Source organism: Malaya genurostris, chromosome 1 (genome assembly GCF_030247185.1).
Source record: "Malaya genurostris strain Urasoe2022 chromosome 1, Malgen_1.1, whole genome shotgun sequence".
Classification (NCBI taxonomy): Eukaryota; Metazoa; Arthropoda; class Insecta; order Diptera; family Culicidae; genus Malaya; species Malaya genurostris.
In genome coordinates, this window is record NC_080570.1 from 153,519,709 (window position 1) to 153,545,153 (window position 25,445).

General features: G+C 38.0%; 1 protein-coding gene across 5 annotated transcripts in view; it reads right to left on the bottom strand.

The window, feature by feature from the left end:
• LOC131426239 (protein kibra) overlaps positions 1–25,445 on the bottom strand; it is an 82,858-nt gene that overhangs the window by 45,929 nt on the left and 11,484 nt on the right. For 4 of the 5 annotated variants that reach the window (XM_058588822.1, XM_058588826.1, XM_058588823.1 and 1 more), the window contains exon 2: positions 15,637–16,711. In XM_058588822.1, coding sequence (XP_058444805.1) covers positions 15,637–15,761 — 125 coding nt within the window. In that variant the 5' untranslated portion in view covers positions 15,762–16,711. Of the gene's footprint in view, positions 1–15,636; positions 16,712–16,829; positions 16,983–25,445 lie in introns of those variants that run through there. The other variant, XM_058588824.1, reaches the window with a different exon arrangement.

The window sequence follows — 25,445 nt, forward strand, 5'->3', positions numbered from 1 at the left end:
GGACTTGATTTCTAGAAAAGAATTATGAACCTGGATCTGAATTCTTTGCTTCGATTTTAGACCTGAACTCTGCACTCGAGCTGTGGATTCCGGATCTGGACCTGAGTTCTGCACCTAAACTCTGAAACTGAAATTGAACCTTAGAGTTCAGAACTGATTTTTTTGTTTAGATTCGAGACCTGGACCAGGATCAGAACTTGAATACTGGACCTGTATCTGAATTTTGAACCAGGATTCTGAAGCTAAATTCCGGACCTGAATTTTGGATTTGGATTCTGACTCCGGATTCCGAAACTGAATTATGGACCTAGATCCGTAACTATATTTTGGACTCGAATTGTAGACCTGGAAATTTGACCATGATTCTGGACTTGAATCTAAATTTTGAACATGGTAAAAGAACCAGGATTCTGATACTGAATTCAGTATCTGAATTTCGTATTTGGATTATGGACCTGAATTTAGATCTGTATTTTGGGCCTGTATTTTGGTGATGAATTTTGGACCTAAATCTTTGAATTCAAGCCTTCAAATGTCAGCGAAAAGGATGATTTTCAGCAGTCTGCAGAAAAGTGTAGCAAAAATTCGTAAGCAGCTACAAGTTTCAACTATCTTTTAAAACTATATGGCACTCTTGGCACTAAATAAGGGTCTGTTTCAATGACGACTTCCTCGTTGGAGTAGAATCTGATTCCTTAAAGCATTTTTAGGCCTGCAAACATGCAACAGTCGTTGGGGACCATATCTGGTGAGTATGATGGGTGCGGCAGCAATTCAAAGCCTAATTCACGAAATTTCGTCATTACAGCGAGCGACTTTTGGCACCGTGTCTTGGTGAAAGAACAATTTCATTCGTTATTCATTTGGAGTCGTTTCTCAACGATAAACTTGGGTTTTGACCGCTTCGGACGATTCTCACCGACTGCAGTCCACTCGGCTGACGAATGCTTTGATTCCGGAGTGGATCCAGATTTCGTCCCTTGTCACATATCGAGCCAAAAAAAAATCAGATTTATTTCGGCGAAACAGCGCTGGGAATCAACGACGCGTTGACGTTTTCGTTCCACCGTGAGCGTAAACCATTTTGACTGCAGCTTTTCAGATTACTTTAGTATCAGTACTCAGCACACCTCCGAAAAATGACAACAGGAGCGCAGGATTTGGCATTTGGATTTGCAAGACACACATTTGGATTTGCAACACACAGCAAACGCAGAATGGAGCGTTCGAATTGACGTAATGATAGCCTGCGCTCCTGTTACTCCTGCACACGATATCCAAGCAAAATTGAATAATATTTTTCAATCAGCTGCATAACATGCTTTGTGATTGGATTTTTGTTGAGTCATAACCATCATAATCACAACACTTGATATTACTTGATATGATATTACTTAATCACCACGGTATTGCCGAATAAATTTTTAATACTTCACCACTACATTGATCCACTAATCAGAGCATAAAATTGCTAAAACTGCTGCATTTGGCGCCTTTTCAAAATTCACTCTGTACAAGACTGGGTAGAACTTAATCGTGAATATCTCTTGTTATACTTAACAGAACAACATATTTTTCTCTCCATGCTCTTGAAAATATGGTCAGCAATTTATGATAAAATTTTCAATAGTATGAAATAACCACAAATAAGGGGGACGGGTATAGCGTGATGGGTAAGTCGATCCCCTTTCACGCAGCCCACCTGGGTTCGATTCCCAACCCCGCACATAGGGTCAGAAAATTTTTCTGGCCCGAAGAGGCGAATGACCTTAAGGTTAAAACCTCTATAATCGAAACAAAAAAAAACCACAAATAACACAAAATTATAATTTTGCTAAAATCTTTGGTTTCAACGAGTATTCGAGAGAAAAACTCATTACGCTTGTTTGTCTTTCTCGTTCTCGGTTCCGACGGTTTGAATGCATTTTCGGGTTATCAACTGGGTAGGAATAAATTGTAAAAATTAACACGTTTCATTCATGCTAACCTGCGCAATTTTAGTATCAGTAAATTAAATTTTAGTATCAGTAAATTAAAGGTACTTTTTGATATTTTCTTCCATTGAAATTATTGTAATTCGTGCCGTATGGCGGACAATTTTTTACTAGCTTTTGCCCTGTCTTATTAATTTGTGTGTTAGGAGAAGTTAGAATGGAAGTAGAGAAATGAAACCCTGCACAATTCACACAATATATCAACTTGATGGAACGATTTCAGACATTCAGAAGTATGAAGTTTTATTTATATATTTGTATTCACGCCATCCAGTTATGTCTCTGACATTACCCACCCATTTTTTAATTCATTTCAACCACCCTACGCGCACAGAGCTATTTCCTAAAGTGTTCAGGTTTTGTTCATCTGCGAAATTATTCATCATGTATTGTGCGAAGGGTTGAGATATATCGGCTATGAAAAATCATTTTCCAAAAATCTTCTGTTCGAGAATCATATGAGATATATTCAACGTGCGAACTTTTTCGCCTTTCTCATATAGAAAGGTTATGCAATCACTGTGAAAATCGACTTTTTAACCGAGGCCCGGAGGACCGAATGTCATATACCATTCGACTCAGCTCGACGAACTGAGCAAATGTGTATGTAACAAAAATGTGCACTCGATTTTCTCGAAGATGGCTGGACCGATTTTCACAAACTTAGATTCAAATGAAAGGTCTCTTGGTCCATAGGTTGCTATTGAATTTTACCCGGATCGGACTTCCGGTTCGGGAGTAAAGGGTAAGAAAAAAAGCACTCGATTTTCTCAGAGACCACTCAACCGATTCTCTTCAACAAAGATTCAAATTAGAGATTCTTATGGTCCCATAGGTTGCTATTTAATTTCATCTGGGTACGACTTCCGGTTCGGGAGTTACGGGGTGAAATGGGCAAAATTAGCTAAAAGCGTTTAATCGATTTTTTCAGAGACCGCTCATCCAATTTTCACAAGCCTAAATTCAAGTGAAAGGTCTTATAAGCTTATATAATCTTACCAAATTTCATCCGGAATTACAGACTGATAGATGTAAAAATTTAATTTTCAGGGGCGTGTTTTCATACATGACACGGAAAAATTCAATCAAATACATGTAAATAGCCGTATAATTATTGAAATAGCCAGATTGGGTTAGTTGAGGACCAAATACATTGATTTTGGGTATATCGGATCTTCGTTCCAGTTTCCGGAAGTATCGAAAAAAGTGATCGTGTAGTCCAAACCGGAGATCACTCCAATTTAGTAGAAGCGGATGAACCGATTTTCACAAACTCAGATTCAAATGAAAGGTCTTGTAGTCCCATACCAAATTCCAGAATATTATTTGGATCCGACATCCGGTTCCAGAAATATGGGTTGAAATGTGCAAAAAACTGTTAAAGTAAGTGCACCAACTTTTCTCATAGATGGCTGAACCGATTTGCACAAACTTAGGTTCAACTGAAAGGTCTCCATAGGTTGCCATTGAATTTTACCCGGATCGGACTGCCGGTTCGGGAGTAAAGGGGTAAAATGTGCAAAAAAAATAAGAAAAAGTGCACTCGATTTTCTCAGAGACCACTCAACCGATTCTCTTCAACAAAGATTCAAATTAGAGGTCTTAGCTAGGTTGCTATTAAATTTCATCTGGATCCGACTTCCGGTTCGGGAGTTACGGGGTGAAATGGGCAAAATGAGCTAAAAGCGTTTAATCGATTTTTTCAGAGACCGCTCTTAATATTTTCACAAGCTTAGATTCAAATGAAAGGTCTTGTGATATCATACAAAATTCCTGAAACCAATATCATACAAAATTCCTGAAATAAGCGAAACTAATTTTTCGCAAAGGTGGCGTGACCGATTTTTACAAACTAAATTTTAAATGAAACGGTCTCATGATTCTTTGCTAAGCTTCTGAATTTCATCTGGATCCAACTTCCGGTTTCGTAATTATAGGGTAAAGTGTGTTAAAATTTTCATACCATCACTGAAAGGGGCGAAACAAATTACCTAAAAAAATTCTAAATCGATATCAAAACTACTCCAATCGGTAGTCATTATCAGTAGACGGCCGAACAAATTTAGTTATTTCTTCAAGAATCCAAAAAAATAAGTTTGAATAATACCACAGGATTAAAATTAGGTTTTATTTTTCTTAAATATCAGAATCACGTTTGAAAACAATCAGTAATGAACTTTTTCTGCTCGATGAGTTTTTCGTCAGAAAATCACTTGCGAAAGATTTCACTCGCGATTTTCGGATTATTTTTTCCCGGTAGAAATGACCTGATTTCGCTTCATTTTGTCGGTTTACTACGGATGACGGAAAATCCGACATTTTTGTTTCGATTGGTAGTAAAAGTAGTGAACTTCTCTTTGATGAGTTTGGTCGTGAATACGACTTACTTTACTAGGGGGCGCCTTTTGAAAATTAGCCATATGGAAGAATGGGCAGAATTTAATCGTGAGTATCTCGACTTGCATTAATGTCAGCAACATAATTTTTTCACTATTTCATCAAAAATATGATCAGAAATTTAGGAAAATATTTTGAACAGTGTGAGATCACACTGATCACAGATCAGTTTTCTCAAAATTTGAAAACAACGCGGAAAACTCTTTACTTTCGCTTGGGGGTTTCACGCAAGGGCGACGATTTTGAGGTAGTCAGGCACTTATCTTCAACTGAACGTTATAAAAGGGAAACCGTGGTCGAAAATCGATCATTTCTTCTTGTGCGTTTCTTCAACAGACGTCGGGGCGAGAAGACGCATTCAAACAGCGGCATCGGAGAGCGCACCTTCTGCGTGGTTAAAAACCTCAAACGCTCAGTTCGTAGTTCTCATTTGGCTTCCGGCCGTCAAGGCGAGAAGACGCATTAAACCAGTTTCGCATCATTTGGCACTGCGAGCGGATGTGTTGCGGTTAGTACGCAAAGCTAGTTTCAACTCGAACAAGAGCGATTGCATCATGCAACAGAGCTTCTGGTCGTTTGCATTGGAGAGAAAGAAAACGAAAAGTGGACAACATTTTATAAAATCAGCTGTTCTAATGGCTCTAAATGTAATCTAAAGAACTATTAAGAATACTTCTTTGCAAATCGAAGGTAAAAATCATCAGTTTAGTGAAAATCCAAAATAATTTGATTTGCTTCGTGCACTTTTCGCTGTGCGAAAATCATTCAAGAAAAATGTTCCGAACTGTGCTAAATAACGTAGAGAATTCCACAATTTGGTCCTTCTAAAAGGCAGAAATGAATGCTGTATAGCATCTTGATAGTTTCTTTCAATGAAATATGCAAATCCGAAACGTCAAAAATCGTCTAAAATTCTAGTAGTGAAAAGAAAAATTCACACAATCGATCAACTATCAATTCGAACTCGAAAGTAGGAAGAAATCGTGTCAGTTTTATTGGTATTCACGACACCCAGTTATGTCTCTGACATTACTCACCCGTACTTTTTTCGGTTGATTTTTTTTCGATTTTCGAAATTTTTTCGGGCTCACTCGGCGAAATGACCTCATTCTGCTTCATTTTGCTGTAGCATTGCATTCTCGCAGGTGGCTGATCTGATATTAACAAATTTAGACTTCTATAAAATGTTATGGTTCCGATTTCTAGTTTCGAATTTAGGGGAGAATGTCTCATGGAAAACTTTAGAAAGCAATAATCAATAAGGTTTTGATCGCACATGAAAGGTGCATTATTACACCGATAGGTAAATCGAAACCAGTTCCCGCGGAACAAGCTTCTGTTGAACCTCGATTGTAGATCGCTTTGAAACGTTTGTTAGCAAATATCGAGATCTGCTTCGGAGCGGTGAAAAAAAAAATCCACAATACCTGACATACGGTTCAAGAAGCATCAATCGATCGATCCGCTGCCCGCTGCCGCGCTACTGCCGTTTGCTTGATCGCCGATATTTCATCGTGGTCGATTGTGGAAGATCGAGAAACAGACAAGGACAGCAATAAGGCCAAGCAGTACAGCACAGCAGACTGGGCAACCCAGCCGGGCAAGATGCTGTGGTATGCCAAGGTCATTAGCAAATATATTTTGACTGACGTGAGCTCTCCATCGTCCGTTGGTTCGTTCGTTCGTTCGTTCGTTCGTACGTGCTGCTGGAATCGGTTAGTGGAAGTGACCAAGTGGCAGCGGTGATGGCGGCCATGGGCAGTGAGGCGGCGGATGGAGAATTTTGTAAACACCGCAGCACAACCGGTCGTCCCCTTCGGTATGCGCATTCCTCTGCAACAGTTGTGTGATTGCGTGTGCTCGGATGGGTTCAGTGAAGGCACCGCCATACACGAAGTCAGTTATTATGAATCAGCTTTTCGAGGATTCCCAATTTTCCAGCTCCGAACGAGAGAGTTTCGGCTGGGAACGGTGCGATAGAAAAGAAAGAAATTTTTATTCCAAACTGAGCTACATAAATTCCTACATTTTTTTTTCGCATAGAACTGAATCATCAATTCTACACAAGCGAACTGTAGGTTTTCAAATGATTGCAGAACTTTTCATTCGATTCCGAATTCCACTTTCAAGCTGTTTTTGCACCAGTGACATAAAGAATAATCGTGGTTCATTTTTTTTTATCGTACGCTAATCACCTGAGGAATTTTTATAATCGCCCTACACATACACACTCAACAAAAAAACATACGATAAGTAAACCAACTGTGCTTTACACGCTCAAATCGTTTGCACACAAGCTCATGCCATTGCGGTGACCGCCGATGTCGACTGCTGCCCATTGTGACAGGTATTTATATATGGATATGTAAGAAATGGCGATACACTCAACCAAAAACTTACAACGCTCAGCAATTTTACGTCAGCTATGTACCAGCAGTCAGCAGCCGAATACCGTTGTGTTCGTACTGGTGGAAAAAAGGGCACATCTACTAAACATTCATTCGCGTGCCTCGACCTAAACAGCCGCCACAACCACCACCACAACAAACCGATCCGAGCAGCGGTAATAATGCTGGGCGCATAAATATTCCAGTTCTGGTTCCCTTCGTTTCTTTTTTTTTTGTTTTTTTTTATTTTGCTACACATGCCCACTACTGGCACCTTTTCGTCATCATCGCGCGTTTTACTCGATTTTCCATATGTGCCTGAAATGGCATGATGGGGCGCGAAGGGTCCGTCCGCGCCATCCGCCCTCCCCCTGCTTGCAACTTGCATTTCTCTTGCAGCAGCAGCAGTACATATGTTTGCCCTCTTAAATCATCCGGTAAACCGTTCACTCGCGTCGTCTGTTTGTTGGAGAACTGCTGCTTGCTGCTGCTGCTGCGTGTAACGGTGCCCCGGTGGTGAAATGAATTGCAGCGGTGACTGCAATTTCAACATTGCGAATTGGCGGGAGATGCCAGCCAGCGTTTTGCCAATTGTGGCGGATGGCAGCACAAGCCGTGTGCGATTCCCCGGGTGCATCATTCTCAAGTGGCTCGGTTCGTTTCGGAACTGGTAAGTAAAGAGTAGGAACGTTGGAATCGAAGGTAATTTGTTTTTAGGTTTGAAATCGTGATTTTTTACAGTTATGATCGTAGATTTTTTATGTTGAACTGCTAATTCGAACTAGCAGTTCAACTTGAACTGCTAGTGTACTGATGAGTCCAAGACGAAACGTAACGAAAAGGGGAAATAATTAAGGAGTGTATCGAAAATAAGCTATCCACTTACATTTGTGTCGTACGCATGTATTTGTGATGGTTATTTATGCTCAGATCACAGCATGCTGTGCGTTTGGCTGCCAACTTTGGCGTATTGAGAAGGAAGTGAAAATTAAGGTTCTGGACACATGACTAAGTGAGAAGGGTATCACTATGCGAAAATTGGCGAAAATTTTTTTACAATACCGGAACTAGAAGAGATTGATCTTTTTATATAAGAAGCATAGTACACCTCCACTGTTTTGACCGGATTTAGCGTCGGCTCACTATGCCAAAACCACTCTCAATTGGGTTCCGGAAAAGGGTATAAATTTCGTTGAGAAAAATATCAATCCACCAAATTGCCCTCAGCTTCAGCCCATCGAACGTTACTGGGCAAAAGGATCTTCAAGAATACTGCTACGGCAATCGTGAAGAGGGTCTTCAAGAAGACTGGTAAGGCAGCTGGGAACATGCAGGAGTTCAAAAAAAAATTAGGCTCAAGCGTCCAAAAAATGCGATGCAACACTTATCCGGAACTTGATGAAGAGCGTTCAATCAGAAGTTCGAAAATTCGTGAAGGAATAACTTAAATTTCATCCGGTTTTCATTATGCTCAAGTTTAACCTCGTACAATGAAGGATCAATTTTTAGTTTGAATAAAACATCGTTTTTTATCATAATTTGAAAGAAAAATTTGTGGATAGCTTATTTTCGATACACTCCTTACCATTCGATTCAGCTCGACGTACTAAGCAAATCTCTGTTTGTGGATGTGACAAAAATATGCACTCACTTTTCTCCAAGATGATTAAACCAATTACTTAGGCTCAAACGAAAGCCACTCTTGCCCCATAGGAAAAAAAATAATTTCATCTGGATCTGACTTACGGTTCCGGAGTTACAAGGTGGAAAGTGAAAAAAATCGTAGATTCGAAAGAAAGGACTCATGCTTCTTACAAAATTGAGTGTTAGCAATGTCAAGCCATCGTACTACATGGAATGAGAAGCCCCGGGCCTAACAAAGAAAAAATTGATTTTTAACAGTGAAAACCTATCAGTATAATCTCCATCTAGATCGAAACACTCGACCCATCGATACTCCAAGTCCTTTGAAAAAAAACTGTATTAATCCACCTAGTGGTGTAATGATGCCTTTCTCATATCAATCATACTACCATACATAGTACTGTGGTATTCTTCAAAATATTTTGCTTCGATTTTTGTGGGAATAACCGGAATCGCTTTGTTTCTCCCCTTTAAGTCATGGTATAAAATTTTAAACACATTTCACCCTATAATTCCGTTGCCGGAAATCGAATCAGGATAAAATTCAGGTATTCCGCATGACACCACAGGACCTTTCATTTGAATCGACTTTTAATTTAAATCGACTTTTAATTTAAATCTAAGTTATCAAAAATCTGTCACGCCATCTTTGAGAAGAAACAGTACACATATTTTTATTGTTTGCACATTTTACACCATAACTCCGAAACCGGATATCCTATCCAAGCAAAATTCGAAAATTTTGTATAGGAACATAAGACATTTCATTCGAGTTTAAGATTCTGAAAACCGGATCAGCCGTTTCTAAGAAATTGCTGTGATTTCCGATTTGGAGTACACGATCATTTTTTTCGATACGTCCGGAATCAGGAACGAAGATCCAGCATATCCAAAACCAATGTATTTAATCAACAACTAACCAAATCTGGTTAATTGAAGAATTATACGGCTATTTGAATGTATTTGATTGAATTTACCGTGTCATGTATGAAAACACGTCGCTGAAATTGAAATTTTTATACTTATTAGTCTGTACTTCCGGAACCGGAAGTCGTATCCAGATAAAATTTGGTTGGATTATATGGGGTTGTAAGACCTTTCATCTGAACATACGCTAGTGAAAATTGGACGAGCGGTCTTTGATAAAAACGATTGCACGTTTTTAGTTCGTTTTGCACATTTTACCCCGTAACTCCCGAACCGGAAGTTGGATCCAGATGAAATTTAATAGCAACAACCTACGGGACTACAAGACCTTTAGTTTACATCTTAGTTCAAGAAAATCGGTTGAGCGGTCTCTGAGAAAATTGAATGCGAGCTGAGTCGAATGGTATATGACTTTCCAAATGAGAAAGGCAAAAAAGATTTGCCTTCAAATTTGGGCTCGAAACTATTTCGATTTTTAGGTTCTGTTACGCCCAAACAAACTGTTTCTATTGAATGAACAGTTTTTTCAAAAATTCCACAGGAATATTGCTGAGAATACAAGTCACATGAGAAAATCATCAGGCGCCTCTGGGTGGAATTAAACTGGTTCTTGTGAAAAACCAAACACCTAAATGAGTACAATCTGTACGGCCAGTAATCCGAAACTTGTTTTCGGTGGGGACATCAATTTAGACAGTGCATTTCAGTGCACTCAGACAAAATGATCTTCGAAAGACATAAGGATAATAAATGCAATCCATAAGTTTGTGTTATGACATGGAGGTGAGATTCTTATATACTTTACTTCAAGCATTCATAAAATACTCTTATGAAATTCACAAAAATGTTCGAAGGAATTTCATAGGTTACGTTCGTCGGATAATCATTTTGTAATAAAGTAAATTCTATCCTGTAATTTAGTTCAGAATATCATGTTCAAACTGTTTTTAAAACACTTTGGAGACATTTTCAATATAAACCAATTCATACTAAAAACTAAACACATCACAAATATTTGCGGTTTTAACGACTTGTTCCTATGAGTAGGGAACACAAATTAAATTTTCGCCTCAATTAAAACAAAATTGATTTTTTCCTGTCACCCACTTCCAAAGAAAAATCTAACAATTGGTTCCAAGGTTGGAATAACAAAATCTGTCAGATTACTTCATTCATTAATGATTTCGGACCAGAAATTATTCTTCCCTAGTTAGCATTTTTGCATAACGAAATTATAAGGTAAAATTATGACATTTTCACATCACGGACTATTGATGAGATACATAAAACGAATAATTATAACATACATAGATAATAGTTAAGGAAATCATAAGACTGTCTATGAAAAATCCTACCTCTTAATAGAATTGATTTCTGCTTGGTTCATAAGCCTTAGTCTTAGTGAAACTCTTAGTTGCTTTTTACTCAGTGTGCTATTCGTAGAAAGTGTCGCTTAAGTAGCCAGGCGCGTATTCAGGGGTGGTGGTGGCTTAAGGGTTGTTCAATACTGCTGTTATAGCGACGAGAAAACTCGAAGCGAACGTCCTCAATTTCATCTTACTCTTGAAGTAATCTATCAAACAGAGACAACAGATCTCACTCTATCTAATGATTTTCGTAAATGAGATGACTAATGGAGATGAGATAAAGGGGTTACCGTAACCCTAATTTTATTTCTACTATTGGTCAATCATTAGTCCTGAGCTGAAACGGCCTTTATTACACCGTTATTGCATGCACTTCCTCTTACATTTCACTCATAGATCATCTCACCCATCAGGTTCCACACGAAAACGACAAAACCTCACAAAATAAACTGAATGAACATCGTTTGACAGCTATCAGTGGTTTGTTCATTTGTTCAGTCATTATTATTTTATTCTGTTCTACAATATTCTATCTCATTCCACAGTATTCCATAGTACACAAACCACCAATAAACGTCAAAGATGAATATCTTCTGTCATCGTGTGAAACCCAATTAGGTTACGATCACTTCACTTAAATTCCACTTCGTACTGGTAGGAGTGTAATGCAATCAACATCTTATTCAAGTCGTTCCATATCTCATTCATTAAAACCGATGAGTTGTAACATACATTGATATTAAAATGTAACACTAATTGATTGTATCTGATGATGTTGGCAATATCCATAGCGAAGCCATAAGCTAATATGAACTACAAATTGAATCATTCTTGATTCCAATTTAGAAGATTGTTTACGGTTTTGGTATCGTAATTTTCTATGACGGGTCGAAATTTAAAAAAAATGTATCCCGCTGAAATTCTAGAACCCGAACAGCAAGTGAAAATAAAATCAAATAGTCCATTTTTTAGCTCTGAGTGACCGTCGGACTAATAAACGCCCATCACTCGGTTGCATAAATGATAAAACTTTACGATGCAAATAATCTTATCGTTCTTAATGATTATGAGTCATATTTGCACACTTGAAACTGCGTAGTAGCTTTCACGTAAACATTTTTTATTTGAATATCACACATTGTAAAGTGGATCTGTTTCAAATCCGTTTTTTATGCTAAAAAAGGGCACTTATATATATATATATATTATATATATATATATATATATATATATATATATATATATATATATATATATATATATATATATATATATATATATATATATATATATATATATATATATATATATATATATATATATATATATATATATATATATATCGGAAGGAATATTTCAACTGTTTGAAATCAGAGTGGCTGTCCTTAATCATAGTTTCAATAGAGAGTAACGAATTTTGATTTTCGTTTACGTATTTGATTAAAGGTTGTGAGCAAATGGAACATATAAAAAAGTTTCGATTCGAGCTAATTCATAGGAACTTCGTGTGTTTTACACGCAACGAGAAATATCCTGGCTAATAAGTGCAACTTACTACTCTTTTTGACGCGAATACGTCTTCCTTAACTACGGGTCGCCTTTGCAAAATTCACCCTCTGGGAAAGTGATCAGTTTTTGATCGTAAATATCTCTCGTTGTATCTAACATACCAACATAATTATTTCTACATGTGATTGAAAATATGATCAGCAATTTATGATAAAATTGTCCGTTCAATTACATAATCACAAATTAAAAATTAAAATTTTCCGAAATGATTGATATCAACGAGTTTCAAAAAGGAACGCTCATAACGCGTGTTTGCCTTTCTCGTACCCGCGACGACGGTTTTGAAATAGTGAAAGATGTTTCGTTTCTGCGTAACCTATCAGACAGGTATAGAAGGTTCAATACGAACTTTTGATTTCCAACAAACGCAATGTCTTTACTGATGTGCCGGACGAAAACGCGTTTTCGACTTTTTCTGACCGATGCAGGTTTGGTCATTCAGAGGTTAGCCAAATTTTGTGCTAGGGCACATAACCGTTTTCAAACATGTTCGTCTTTGACTCATAAACTTTACGACTGCTTAGAGGTTCAAATTGAATTCAGAAAGAACTGGAACAAAGATAATTGCCTGTATTTCAGTTGTTTATTATTGAATTCAAGATCTTTTTTTATACAAATTTAGCGTTTTCTTCATATTTTTAAGAAAAAATACGGATAAAATTATTCGTCACGGTTTCGAAGGAATTCTCGAATTTTTCCTGTAACACGGCGCACATTTTCTTCATCCATCGTTTTAGCCATCTTATTCCCCCAGATCGTCATCTGATTAACGTCTTTGACAACCTTTCCCTTTGCCTTGTGTCTCCTCTTCATTATTGCCCAGTATTTCTCAATAGGGCGGAACTGGAGGTAGTTGAGTGGGTTAAGGTTTTTCGGAACAAACTGAACCTCTGCATACCGTTCTTGAACGGCTTTGCTGCAATAACAGCTTGCCAAATCTGGCCAAAACATTACGGGATGGTCGTGTGACTGAATGAACGGAAAAAATCGTTTTTTGAGACACTCTTTTTGGTATAGTTCCGATGTCATTGTCTTATTTGTAACGAAAACTTTCGTTTTTTGCCACAGCTGCAAATGCCCTGCCTAATCAGAAATTTTCTTGCAAATTTGTCACCAAAAACAAATTTAAATTTGGCTGGAACATCCCTCCGAGCCGTTGCCAAGTAAAATTTTTGACCTGGGATTTGCCCGAAGTCAGCCTTGACATAGGTTTCATCGTCCATCAGAAGACACCCGTCGAACTTGGTCAGCACCTGTTCATATAGTTTCCGAGCACGAATTTTGACCACACTATTCTGTTTTATGGTCCGATTTGGCTGTTTGCTAGCTCGATACGACTTGATTCCTTCCCGGAGTCGAGTTCTCCTCACGGTACTATGGGCAGCACCGAATTTTTTGGCCAAATCAAGGTCCGATAGATTAGGATTCCTCTTAATCGTCTTCAAAATCTTACCACGCAGTTTCCGGTTGACAGTTCCACTCCGACGATTGGCTTGAGGCTTCCGAATCGTCGTCAATGTTTCCTTATACCGTTTGATAACGCGCCATACGGTATTTCTGGGCAATTTCAGCTGTTTAGCTAGACTAGATGCAAACCACAATGGATTTTCCAAATAACTGTGCACAATTTTTTCCCTTCTTTCGGCTTCTATGTTGATTGTTTACAAAGTACAGCCGTTTTGCGGAATGTCAAAAATCATACGTGAAGTTGACAAAATACCCGACACGTGGGCGCCAAGAACTTCCAAATCCGTCCACCAGGAGCGCCACAATATGAGCAAAAGTTTGTTCTAATTCTAAATAAAGCAAGCTTCAACAGATGGCCACTCTTCTCGACGTTTTTGCGACATCCGACTTCCGGTTCTCTCTCAATCTGGACTTACTGGCTGTCGACTAACAATCTCCTAATTGCCTTATTACATTACTAACAATTAATTTGGTCAATTTCCGATAACTTTGCGAGCGAATAGTATGAATTTTCGCAATGCACAAGCAAAATTTGAACGGCCATTTCCACAATCGAGAAGCAAATTTCAAAATCAAACAGTAGACAAGGGCTTGTTGAGGTCGAATGCGACTTTGCGTACTCAACCAAATTTCAATAAATGAACTAAGACAACAACTTTTGAGCTTTGATTGCAAAATTTTGAAGTTCAAACACAATAAAATTTGCCAAGAGTTTACATATTCTCCGTATCTCGCCCAACGATTGGCTAAAGATGGTGATCTGTAGGAATACTGCGTTCATTTAAAAATTGATGAAATTTTGGATTTTGATGTCCTTGTTTGAATTTGTTTAAAAATCGGAAAAAGCCAGATTCACAACAAGACAAGTTGAATAATTGAATGAAAAATGAAAAATTCATGCCAATATTTAAGCGAAATTTTCGGGTCTATGAAACATTGTTGAATTAAATGGTACACCGGTTCCTTCTTCATATCCTGTCGAAGAAAAATTCAATTCAGTTTGGTATTTGGAGATTGTACCAATCTTAGATATCGCTTAATTATTACTAAGTGGGAGTGTTTTTCTGACAGTCATAGAACCAAATACTAACAAAAACAATAAACACAATCGTGAACATCTGTATCTTTTAAAAAACGTAACTTTTGTCTTAAAAGTTTGTCGTCAAATTTAGTTTTTTCTAGTGCAAAATTTCCCGGAGTGGATATTTTAGCTTTAGGAAAAAGTCACAGGGGGCCAAATCTGGCGAATACGGTGGCTGAGCGATGAATTTCGTTTCGTGTTTGGCCAAAAATTCAGTAACAGTCTTGCAAAAAAAATCAGTTCTTTCAGTACGAGCTTGGCATTGACGCACCCAAAACATTAACTAAAATGTGATCCTTTGCTATCTCTTAAATTCTAACAGGACGATTTTCAAACGATTTTTAAGACAAATTTTATACGATCTCACGACCCTTGCTGAATGCTTTATGCCACTCAAGTACTTGCGTTATCGATAGAGTAGACTCCCCAAAACATTCCTGCAACATTTTTAATGATTCCGTAGCCGAAATTCCATTTGAAACACAAAATTTCAAGCAAACTCGTTGTTCAATTTTTTTACATAGTAAAACTAATTTTTCGTGTTGTAAACAAACAGCTACCAAACACACACTAATTGACATATCTCGCTCAAACTTATCAGAACTAATTGGCTCAGGTGGCACGTTCCTCTATAGTTGTTTGGAGATTGGTGCCTACCGATTGGGTTTATGCGAGCGGTTTAAATGGACCAGTCCGGGTCAATTTTGATCAGCAGATATAAAATTTCCTTATTTTTCCATTAAAACCCGACCATAGAGGGCAGGCCGCTACAAACTAACGCACTAACTAAACAGTTTACTTACTTGTCACGGGGATCGATCCAAGTGGTTTTCTTATTAATATGATCAATAAAATAAACCTTCCCATCATAGTCGGTGTTAATCTCCCAGCCGAGTGGTAAATCTGCATTGCTGGAACTTTTTGGCATAATTTATTCTCTGCTCCAGTGCGGGTTGCCCCTTCGAATGCGGTGAACAAGATCAGGAACCTATTTTCTTTTTCTTTCCTTGGTTTTCCTTCTGGGCGCTGCTCACTCTCGCACGCTCCACAAACACTTTCTTATTAGCTATTTCGCGCTTCTTTGCTTCTTACTGCTTGTATTAACTCTTTTTTTCCTTCTTCTTTTTCTTCTTCGTCTTCCTAAATTCACGATTAGCCACTTTCTTCACATTACCTGGCGCTTCGATTGATTCGATATCCACTAGGAAAGATTTTACCTTCCCGCAATCAATGGTGACACAAGACACTCAACTCTGTACCGAATTCGATGGCTCTGGGACACTCCGTTTCTTCGTTGCACCTTATTTCCCAACCAGCGTTTCACAAGACAATTTTCACTAACGGTGACAATGGTAATGCTGAGACTCGATCTGTTACTGCATCGTTGCAATGGGGGGAAACAGCAACCCGTGCATTTCTTCCCTATCGCAGGTTTTCTCCACCAACTCTGGATACTCTTTCTTTACTTTCCTCTCTTTCTCACACACTCACCGCACTTTCCCACAGGCACTAGCGCTGGGCCCGACGTTTCGACCCCAAAAAAAAAAACAAAAATGATCCAAGCAGTCCAGTCCAGTCGCCAGGATGTGGAAAATACCGAACCTCGGTTCCTCGGTAAGAATTCAATCGATTGACCGCAAACCCACTGCTCTTCTTGCTACTACTTTAATTCGGCACATACCTCTTCGAAATACACGCTCTTATTTCACGGAATAACTTTACTTTTCCAACAGCACTCACTCGACGACTACGACGACGCCTGTAACTTTTTCCTTTCGGCTATTCTGCACACACCGTGTAATTCTTCCCTCCGGTGCCAGAGGCCCTTGGCGTAGCTAGTTCATGTAAACAGCAAACTGGAGTGGCAATATTTTTATTCTGTGAAAGAAAGAAACCATTTTTCAGCATTTGAATCTTGAACTTTCAAACTAACTGCAACGCGTATTATTGGTCAATCACTAAAACGACTAAAACACAACGTGAACGATTTAGGTACCGAGTCGAGAGCCACTACTTCGCTCTGTGGACTGGAGGAATTAGCGCAATCGTCGAAGAAAACCTTCCACTTTGGAGCTCTCACATTTAATATCAACTATTTCAGAGCGCAGTGCCAGCCATATTGAATTAAATTGAAATTCCAATGTTTTTCCTTCACTTCTTCTATACGACGGATGGCATTGGTGTGCGCTCGCTCGGTATACAGTGTGTATACGAGCGAACGGAACGTTTGTGTGTGAAGTGTAAACCAACTAAACTCGCTTGCTAAGTTGATTGGATTCTTTCTGCCTAGCAAGCAACAATTTTTGATTGTGTGTTGCGCGCACCCCAAAGTAGTAGTTGGTAGTAGTGCGGCTTAAGTCGCTAGCTGCCGATAGGCCACACCGCCGCTCGAAAGTATGAACCAGTGAACTTAGTACAAAATTTGGCAGTAATATTGAATAATTCTGAAATATCTAGTTGGGATCCATTGCTTTTATATTACCAAACAATGCAACTTGGACTTTCAAACAATTGAACATTTCGTAGACGCTCCATTCACTGATTGATCAGTAGAGTATCGCCGAAAATCAATCTGACATAATTTGTCTCTCTTCTATAATTGAATGTCGAAGATTGACGAAATTAACGAACAATCCGTGATCATACACTGAAATGAAAATCTTTTTTATAATCATTAGATTTGTCATATGAATCATATGCAGAATATAATTTATAGAAGTTATTTGGAAACTTATAATCTTTATTTGAAGTGTACGTTAAATCTAAATAGACGTTACCATAGTGTAAGAATATCCCATATAATGTATATGGAAATCTGATACAACCTAACTCGTTACATAATTTATATTTATTGGATATGTCTTATGAATCGTACGCAGATGGTTTTTTACAAAAGACATATGACAACTTATGACCTTTAATGGAACTCTACATAAAATCTAAATGATGCTCAATGAATTTTACATCTTCATCATCTTTATGATATTGATAAAAATACCATATACAAGTTATGAGAAAAGTCGATAAAACTTAAGCCAATATAATTTTAACATTCATTAAATTTTTCTATTAATCGCATGCTGATTATGTTTAATAAAAGTCAAGTGAAAACTTATAATTTTCATTGGAAGCGTACATCAAATCAGCAACAAGAAAGTAAACGAGACACTGTTGTCTTAAGCTGAAGAAAATAACAAGAAATTTTTTTTCAACTTAGACATATAATGAAGTTTGTTTTTACGAAAGAATAGTTGTGAATCGTACTGCTTGAAGCTGAAGAAGGAGTTGTGTCCTCGATATTCATCAACTGCTCCAGACAGTTTTTTTAGGAAGTTCCGTTATTTTAAATCGCTGACAAGCCAGCTCATTCAATTTCGTTCAAGGATATGCCCTAACGGATTATGAAATAAATACACGGTACGTATCATCACTCTGTCTGTCTAATAAGAGGATTTAAATTTTTTATTTATAGTTTCGGGATCCTACTTCTCCTTCGCAAATATCAGCAGGTGCTCCCTTACAAAACTAACGACTAGTATAGCTCAAATCCTCGAAAAAAGAAGTAGTTTCCGATTCGTTGTGCATCTGATTCGTCTGGTAACAGTAAATATCCGATGAAATAAGCCAGTTCCAAAGAAGTAGGTGTATTTGAAATATTAAACTAAATTTTCATTATGAAACTCTTTACATACGAAAAATATAACAAGTTTTTGATAAGACAATTATTTTTATTGTTTTTGATTCCCTTAAGCACCATTACCCCAGTATTTTAATTAATTTGAATCTTATATGTATCACTTATTCAATCAAATAGCAATCATTTGATCTATATATAACTGCTATATAGAACTGTAATGGTTATAGGGCGCGCCAAAAATTTGACTCAGACTGGAAATTTCATTCGTTATATGAAAATCTTGTAAAAATAACGTTACGAAGTTTTATGTTTCATAAGATTATCTTATATATTTGACATGATGTTGAATACACTTTGTAGCTATCAATGGAAATGCTAATAGTGAAAAATCATTAGAATATCATATAATATGAAAATGAGAATTTAACTCAGTGTATGAAATCCACAAAACAGTTCAAAATTAATAGTTTTTGGGTTATTTTTAGTAGAAAACGCCGTATAAAGGTAACACAAATAAACCAGAAGGGCATTTCATGCTACATTTTATTCCGATCCGTTGATTTATTTACTTGTTAGAAATTTTGATCTTAAACACTTAAATTTTATTGTAAAATCTCTGTAAAAAACGTGCTCCTACACCCTTCTACCCGGAAATAGGTTTATGAGTACACATTGAAAAGTAGATAGTTTTTGATTTCATTTTCTTTTATCCAATTTATATACTTTTCAGCTCCACAAGAATTGGCGGCAAGTAGCTCACCATAAAATAACAAGTATCTCGCCGAATTTCAGTAAGCTCGGCAAACGGATTTGATAATTTCGGTATATTTGTTGCTTACTGACAAGTTCAACAATACATTATGTCCGATAAATACGCTTTACTGAGGTATCCGAATATTACTTCAACTAATTTCGGAAAAGAGCATGTGGATTGCTGAGCAATCAATAAAATATCTGTTTACCGATACAATTCGGCATTGCATTATGCCGAGCTCGAGAATTGGTCTAAGATCAATCAAAATGCCTGCGGGTCCCCAATTTTCAGTTTTATATATACCAATCCGAATTGAACAATTCAATTTATTGAAGCATGCTTCAATTTTCATTTCCGAACATAGCCCACTCAGTACCGTTTACTGAAAATCGGTAAAACTGTTACCGAGTTAAGGGGTTACACCACTGTAGAAAAAAAAGAGAAGAACTATTTTGGGGAATTATTTTGGGATCCAAAAAATGGAGTAATCCGAATTTTGTATAAAGCACTTTTTAATATGTATATTCAAGTACAAAAAATGATCAGTTTAAAAAAATGAAAAACAAAATTGGGACATTTTTTCGAAAGTGATGCGTTTTGACGGCCGGAAGCATAAGTCAATAAATCTAGACCAATCGATTCAAATTTTTACAGAATATTCTCGATAGGTATTTCCACAGAGCTACGCAGGGGTTTTTTTAATTAAATGATTTTCTGTGAAATAGCAGCCCTTTGAAAATAAAACCGCATTTTTTCATCACAAAATATATATTAACAAATATTCACAATTTTCAAAAAACCCAAAAAAGTCCTTCTCTTTTTGCCTTTCTCTATAGAAAGGTATTACAATTGCTGGAAAAACCGACTTTCGAACGGAGCCTCGGAGACCCATAGTGTTATATACCATTCGACTCAGTTCGACGAGATCGGAAAATGTCTGTGTGTGTATGTGTGTGCACTTTTCAAATATATTTGAACGCGCTCAATTTTCTCAGAGATGGCTTTTTGAAAAAACTTTTTTTGAAAAAACCAACTTACTGGGACTAAGTCCCAAAAAGTCGATTTTTTCCAAAATTTTTTTTTTCGGGATGACACTAAATCTCGACGTTTCATGCAATTCTAAGCCTTTTGGCATCAAAAATTTTTTTTCGATTTCGAAAATTTCATGTACTCCCCCCTATGGTGATTTTTCAAGATACATGAAAATTCCACTAAGTGGATTGAGAAGGGTTTTTTTAGATTAGCATTACTGTTCTTATACAAATAGGCAACGCAAATGTCAAGCACTGGTTTGGAAAAATGATGCTGACTGTGTGACATAAACACTAAAGCATGCTTTTGTGAACTACTCGAATCAATCTGAATCAATTGGTGTCAAAATTAGTGTCCGAAATTATTTAATAAAAGTATGAAATATATTCTCATGAGACTGTTATGAAAGAAGAGAAAGGCATTATCACACCACTAGGTGAATTAAGAAGGGTTTTTTTTCTACACTGGTGTAACCCCTTAATGAAACATACATTTCAAAGTGCGCGGACGATGTAAGTAAAATGTAAGTCAACATTTTTATTATATTTAGAACACGAACAATATTCTTAGCTGAAATAAAACGATTCCAGTTGGCTTCGTAGCACAAGAATAAACGAAGTAGGCTTTTTTCCACACGGAAACAAGCGTTTTGTATTGCTAATATAAATACAGTTTCTTCTTTCTCGTATAGAAATTTTATGCCATCACTGTGAAAACCGATTTTTGAGTCGAGCGCCGGATGACCGAGTGTCACATACCATACGATTTGTGTTTGTGTGTGTGTGTATGTAATGTTTTTTTGCACTAAGTTTTCTCGGAGATGGTTGAATCATATTTCACAAACTTGGATTAAAATGAAAGATCTTATGGCCTTATAAAAATTACTGAGTATTGTTAGGATCCGGAAATAAATGTACCAACTTTTCTCGGAGATGGCTGAATTTCCACAAACTTAGATGCAAATGAAAGGTTTTATGTTCCCATACAAAATACCCGAACTTTGTTTGGATCTGATTTTCTGTTCCGAGATTATGGGGTAAAATGTGCAAAAAAATTAAAATATGTGTACTAACTTTTATCGGAGATGGCTGAACCGGTTTCGACAAACTCAGATACAAATGAAAGGTCTTGCGGATCCATATAAAATTTTTAAATTTTGTTTGAGCCTGACTTCCGGTTCAGGCATTATGGGTAAAAATGTGCAAAAAAAGAAAATATATTTACTAACTTTTCTCGGAGAAGGCTGAACCGGTTTTCAAATAATTAACTTCAAATGAATGGTCCTATAATCCCATATAAAATTCCTAAATTTCAGCTTGATCCGTCTTCCGGAATTACAGGATGATTGGTGTAAAAATTCCAATTTAAAATTACTTACTCGCTTATCTCAGAGATGACGTGACCGGTTTTTACAAACTTGAATTCAAATGAATGGTCTAATGATTTTATACAAAACTTTTGAATTTCATCTTGATCCGACTTTCAGTTCCGAAATTACAGGATAGAATGTTAAATATGTCAAGCAGTTATACAGAACAGTAATGCAAAACACCGGTTGCTGAAGGCTCAAATCAGTCCACTGTAGAACGGAGTTGGCGTCGTGGGCTGAACCGGTCAGAAGAGAGGAGGAGCCTTATGCTTTCTGTACAGTGGCAGCATTCTCTTCTACAATCATTCTTCGTACACCTTGGCGTTAATTGTGCCCTTCGTGAAGAAAATCGACGACCGCAAACCACAGGTACAAATTGCTTGCCAGACCAATACCTTCTGCCCAAACTTTTCCATCGCCCCCGTGGTGTCAGCGTCGTCCAGGTCCTGGTACACCGATTTCGTATAATATTGCGGTCCGGGTAGCGCTCGAGAGTCTCCCTTGGCGTAGGTTTCGTCGTTGATCAGGATGCATCCGTCTTTATTCTGTAGAATCCGGTTATACAGTTTTCGCGCTCTTGTTTTGGCCTGAACTTGCTGTACCAGGGACTTTTTCGGCACCTTCTGTTTCTTGTACGTTCTCAGGGAGTCCCGAACATTGATCCATTGAATCATCGCGATGCTGGTGTTGAACTGCTTGGTCAAATCCCGCGTCGACGCCGATGGGTTTTTCCTGATGTACTCAACCACGTTTAAGTCCCGGCCGGCAGGCTGGGACCCGTTTTCCTACCGGATCGGAGCAAATCCTTCATGGAAAGGGTCTTACCGAACTTCTCGATAATATTTTTGACACTGGTGTGGTGCACTTTCACCCGTTTTACAATTTCGTTGTACGTGACACCACTTTCTGAGCACCAAGTGTGCAGAATTTTCTTTCGCGTTTCCGGATCAATTCGACTCATCATTGAAACGACAATCCGTACCGAAACCAATCGATTGCGCAGTTGTTATTGACATGTAAACAAACATGTCAACGCAAAACACGCTGCAAAAAATTAAGCCATTTCAGAGTAATAACTGTTTGAATGTTGCCAACTACTTATCGATACACTCCATAAGTTCATCATTCAACGAAATACGCCAGTCAAAATTGGTCCAACCGGCAGTGTAGCACTCCGAAGTATATGCAAACATTGCTGTGGCGGGTGGTTGCGTTGCTCGATTGGAATTTAAATATAAAAAAAAACTGTGCGGTAAATTCTCATCCGATGGAATTTTGCGACCAACGAGAAATGAGAAGAAAAAAAATCGACCGCCACTAAGAAGACGCACACGGAAGAAAGAAGTGATGCGAGGTCAGTCTGTAACATCGAATCGGGATGGGGCCGACGACTATGCGGCTGTGCATATACATAGTAGCGATGAAGCGGATAATGATCACCGGCAGGATGGGGAAGGGGGAAAGCGGCGAGTTGGAAAAATGTATGATAGATCTTCATACAGTGCGCGAAATTGAAGCCAACACCAGAACAAGCAGAAGTCTGTGCCGCAAAAATATGTGTCGAAATCACGTTGGAATGCGGCGTACGTCGATTGCGTCGTTGTCTGTGGCAGTGTGCCATGTCTTTTGAAATGTTTGGCTGAGTGTTCGACACTTACAAGGATGCAAACCGGTGCCTTCATGAAGCAAAAAAAAAGCAAAGAAACAAATGCCAAACAAAACAATCAAGGCTTGTCAAGAGTTTTTATGGTGTGAAATATAAATCATTATCATATTTCATCAATCGAGTTAATAGGTATTTGTCTATTTTAGTTCAGTGCCTTGTTTTTTGCAGGTCAATTAAAAATGTTCATATTTTCATTGACTAGGATCACTGCTCACAATGCGCCATGGAAAATTTCAAATCAAATATTCCCAATATTCCACTGGAGCGGTTTGTTTGTGCGTCTTTGGCATAAAAGGTTAACTAGTTTTTTGTTTATAAACAAACTGGCACGATGGAATCAATGATCTGTAAGCTAAATATAAAAACTTAGAAGCGGTATGCGATCTTACTTAAGAATGCACAAGCACGAAGGAGAAGAAGAACAGGCAAAGCCAGTATGGCAACACTCCAATCTCGACTATAAACGAATTCTGCTTCTTGGAACATAACACATTCATTTCGTGCTGTCGTTGCCGATCGCCGCACACTACCTACCACCCTCCCTCTCGTTCACTCCATCTACCGGCTGGCTGTATATCTCTCTCATTATTTTTTCGCCCCGCCGAGAAGCAGTAAAACTGTAGAAATATTTAAATTATTTACAGCTATTTTATAATCATCATTCCATGGCATTTACATTTCGTTTCTCCGCTCAGCTTTTTTTTCGCCGTCCAACCAATCCAGCTAATCCGCATGACCGACGGCGACCAGGTCCGATCAAGTTTCAGTTCACAGACCAGATACTGGCTCCGATGCCTGCTGCTGCTGCTAGGCTTCAGACCGGTCCGGACGGAGTCTACCCGTGCCGCCGCCGCCGCCGCCGCCGCCGCCACGCTGCTCGGTTGGATTCTTGAGTCATGAGAGCGGAGGGCAGCGCGCCTGAATCTCGATCACGACCCAAAAATGGGGCCCGGCCAGTGAATGTCCTACGATAGTGCACATTGGCATGGCATTCCACTTCGAGCGGTCTTGGCATATACCGAACCGAACTCAGTCTGGTATCACTTCGCACAGCGTTGGTTCATACGACAGGGGAGCCAATTTCCACTTTCGGGTTTTAAACTTTTGTTTCGAATAAAATGTTTTGCCATGCTTTGAAGAACTAGTCATTCTGTAGACCTGTTTAAGTAAATGTTTTTAATCTCGTCAAACACGGACAAGTAGATTCCAGTAAGTTTCGATTGAAACAAGTGATAGTCGGATGGTACCACATCAGAATTGCAAAGCGGGTGAGATGGAATGTTTCATCCACCAAAAATTATCATTAAATAAAAAAAATATCAATACAAATCATTTCGTCGTATTCCCCAGATGTCGCCCCTTCTGACTTTCACCTATTCCGTTCGATGGCACACGGACTGGCAGATCAACAATTTCAATCCTTCTAAGAGTTGGAAAAAAGGATTGCTTCATGGATAGCGTCAAAAGAGGACTCCTTTTTTCGAGCCGGGATCCGAAAATTGCTGGAAAGATGGGAGAAAGTTGTCGCTAGCGACGGACAATACTTTGAATAATACATCTGTAAGCACTTTTTCGCATTAAAGCTTTTAATTTTGGAAAAAAAATGACGAAAGCAAAGTTGTACACCTGATAAAAAAAAAATCGTCTCAAATGAAAAAATTTCATTCGAATTCAACATCCATGATAAAAATCTCACTTTAAAAAGTGTAGGGGAGACCGGTGCTAAATCTTTTGAACTTTTTGGAAATTGAAAAAATAATATCCATTTCAACCAGATTTTTACCCAAATTATGTATGCCGTCGTGTAGCTTTAACCTTCAGCTACGACTCTTGATTTATGATTTAGATAAAAATATGCGTTAGATTGCATACCATCTCGTGATGAAGTGATCAGCCCAAAATCAAAATTTCCAGAAACCGCGTGACTAAACTGAACATCCATGAAGAACAAAACAAAGTAGGGCACTGTAGTCGTTCTTCATTTTTATGCAAAATTTTTCACCCCCATAGGATCTCCAAATCTCCAGAAACCTTAACGGAAATAACGGACTGTTTCGAAACTTGACGTTCTGCTGTACCAAATAATTGATGCCGAAACTCACTCTAAAATCTTCATTGAAAACCTAACTATTTTGGTTCATATAATGAACGTAT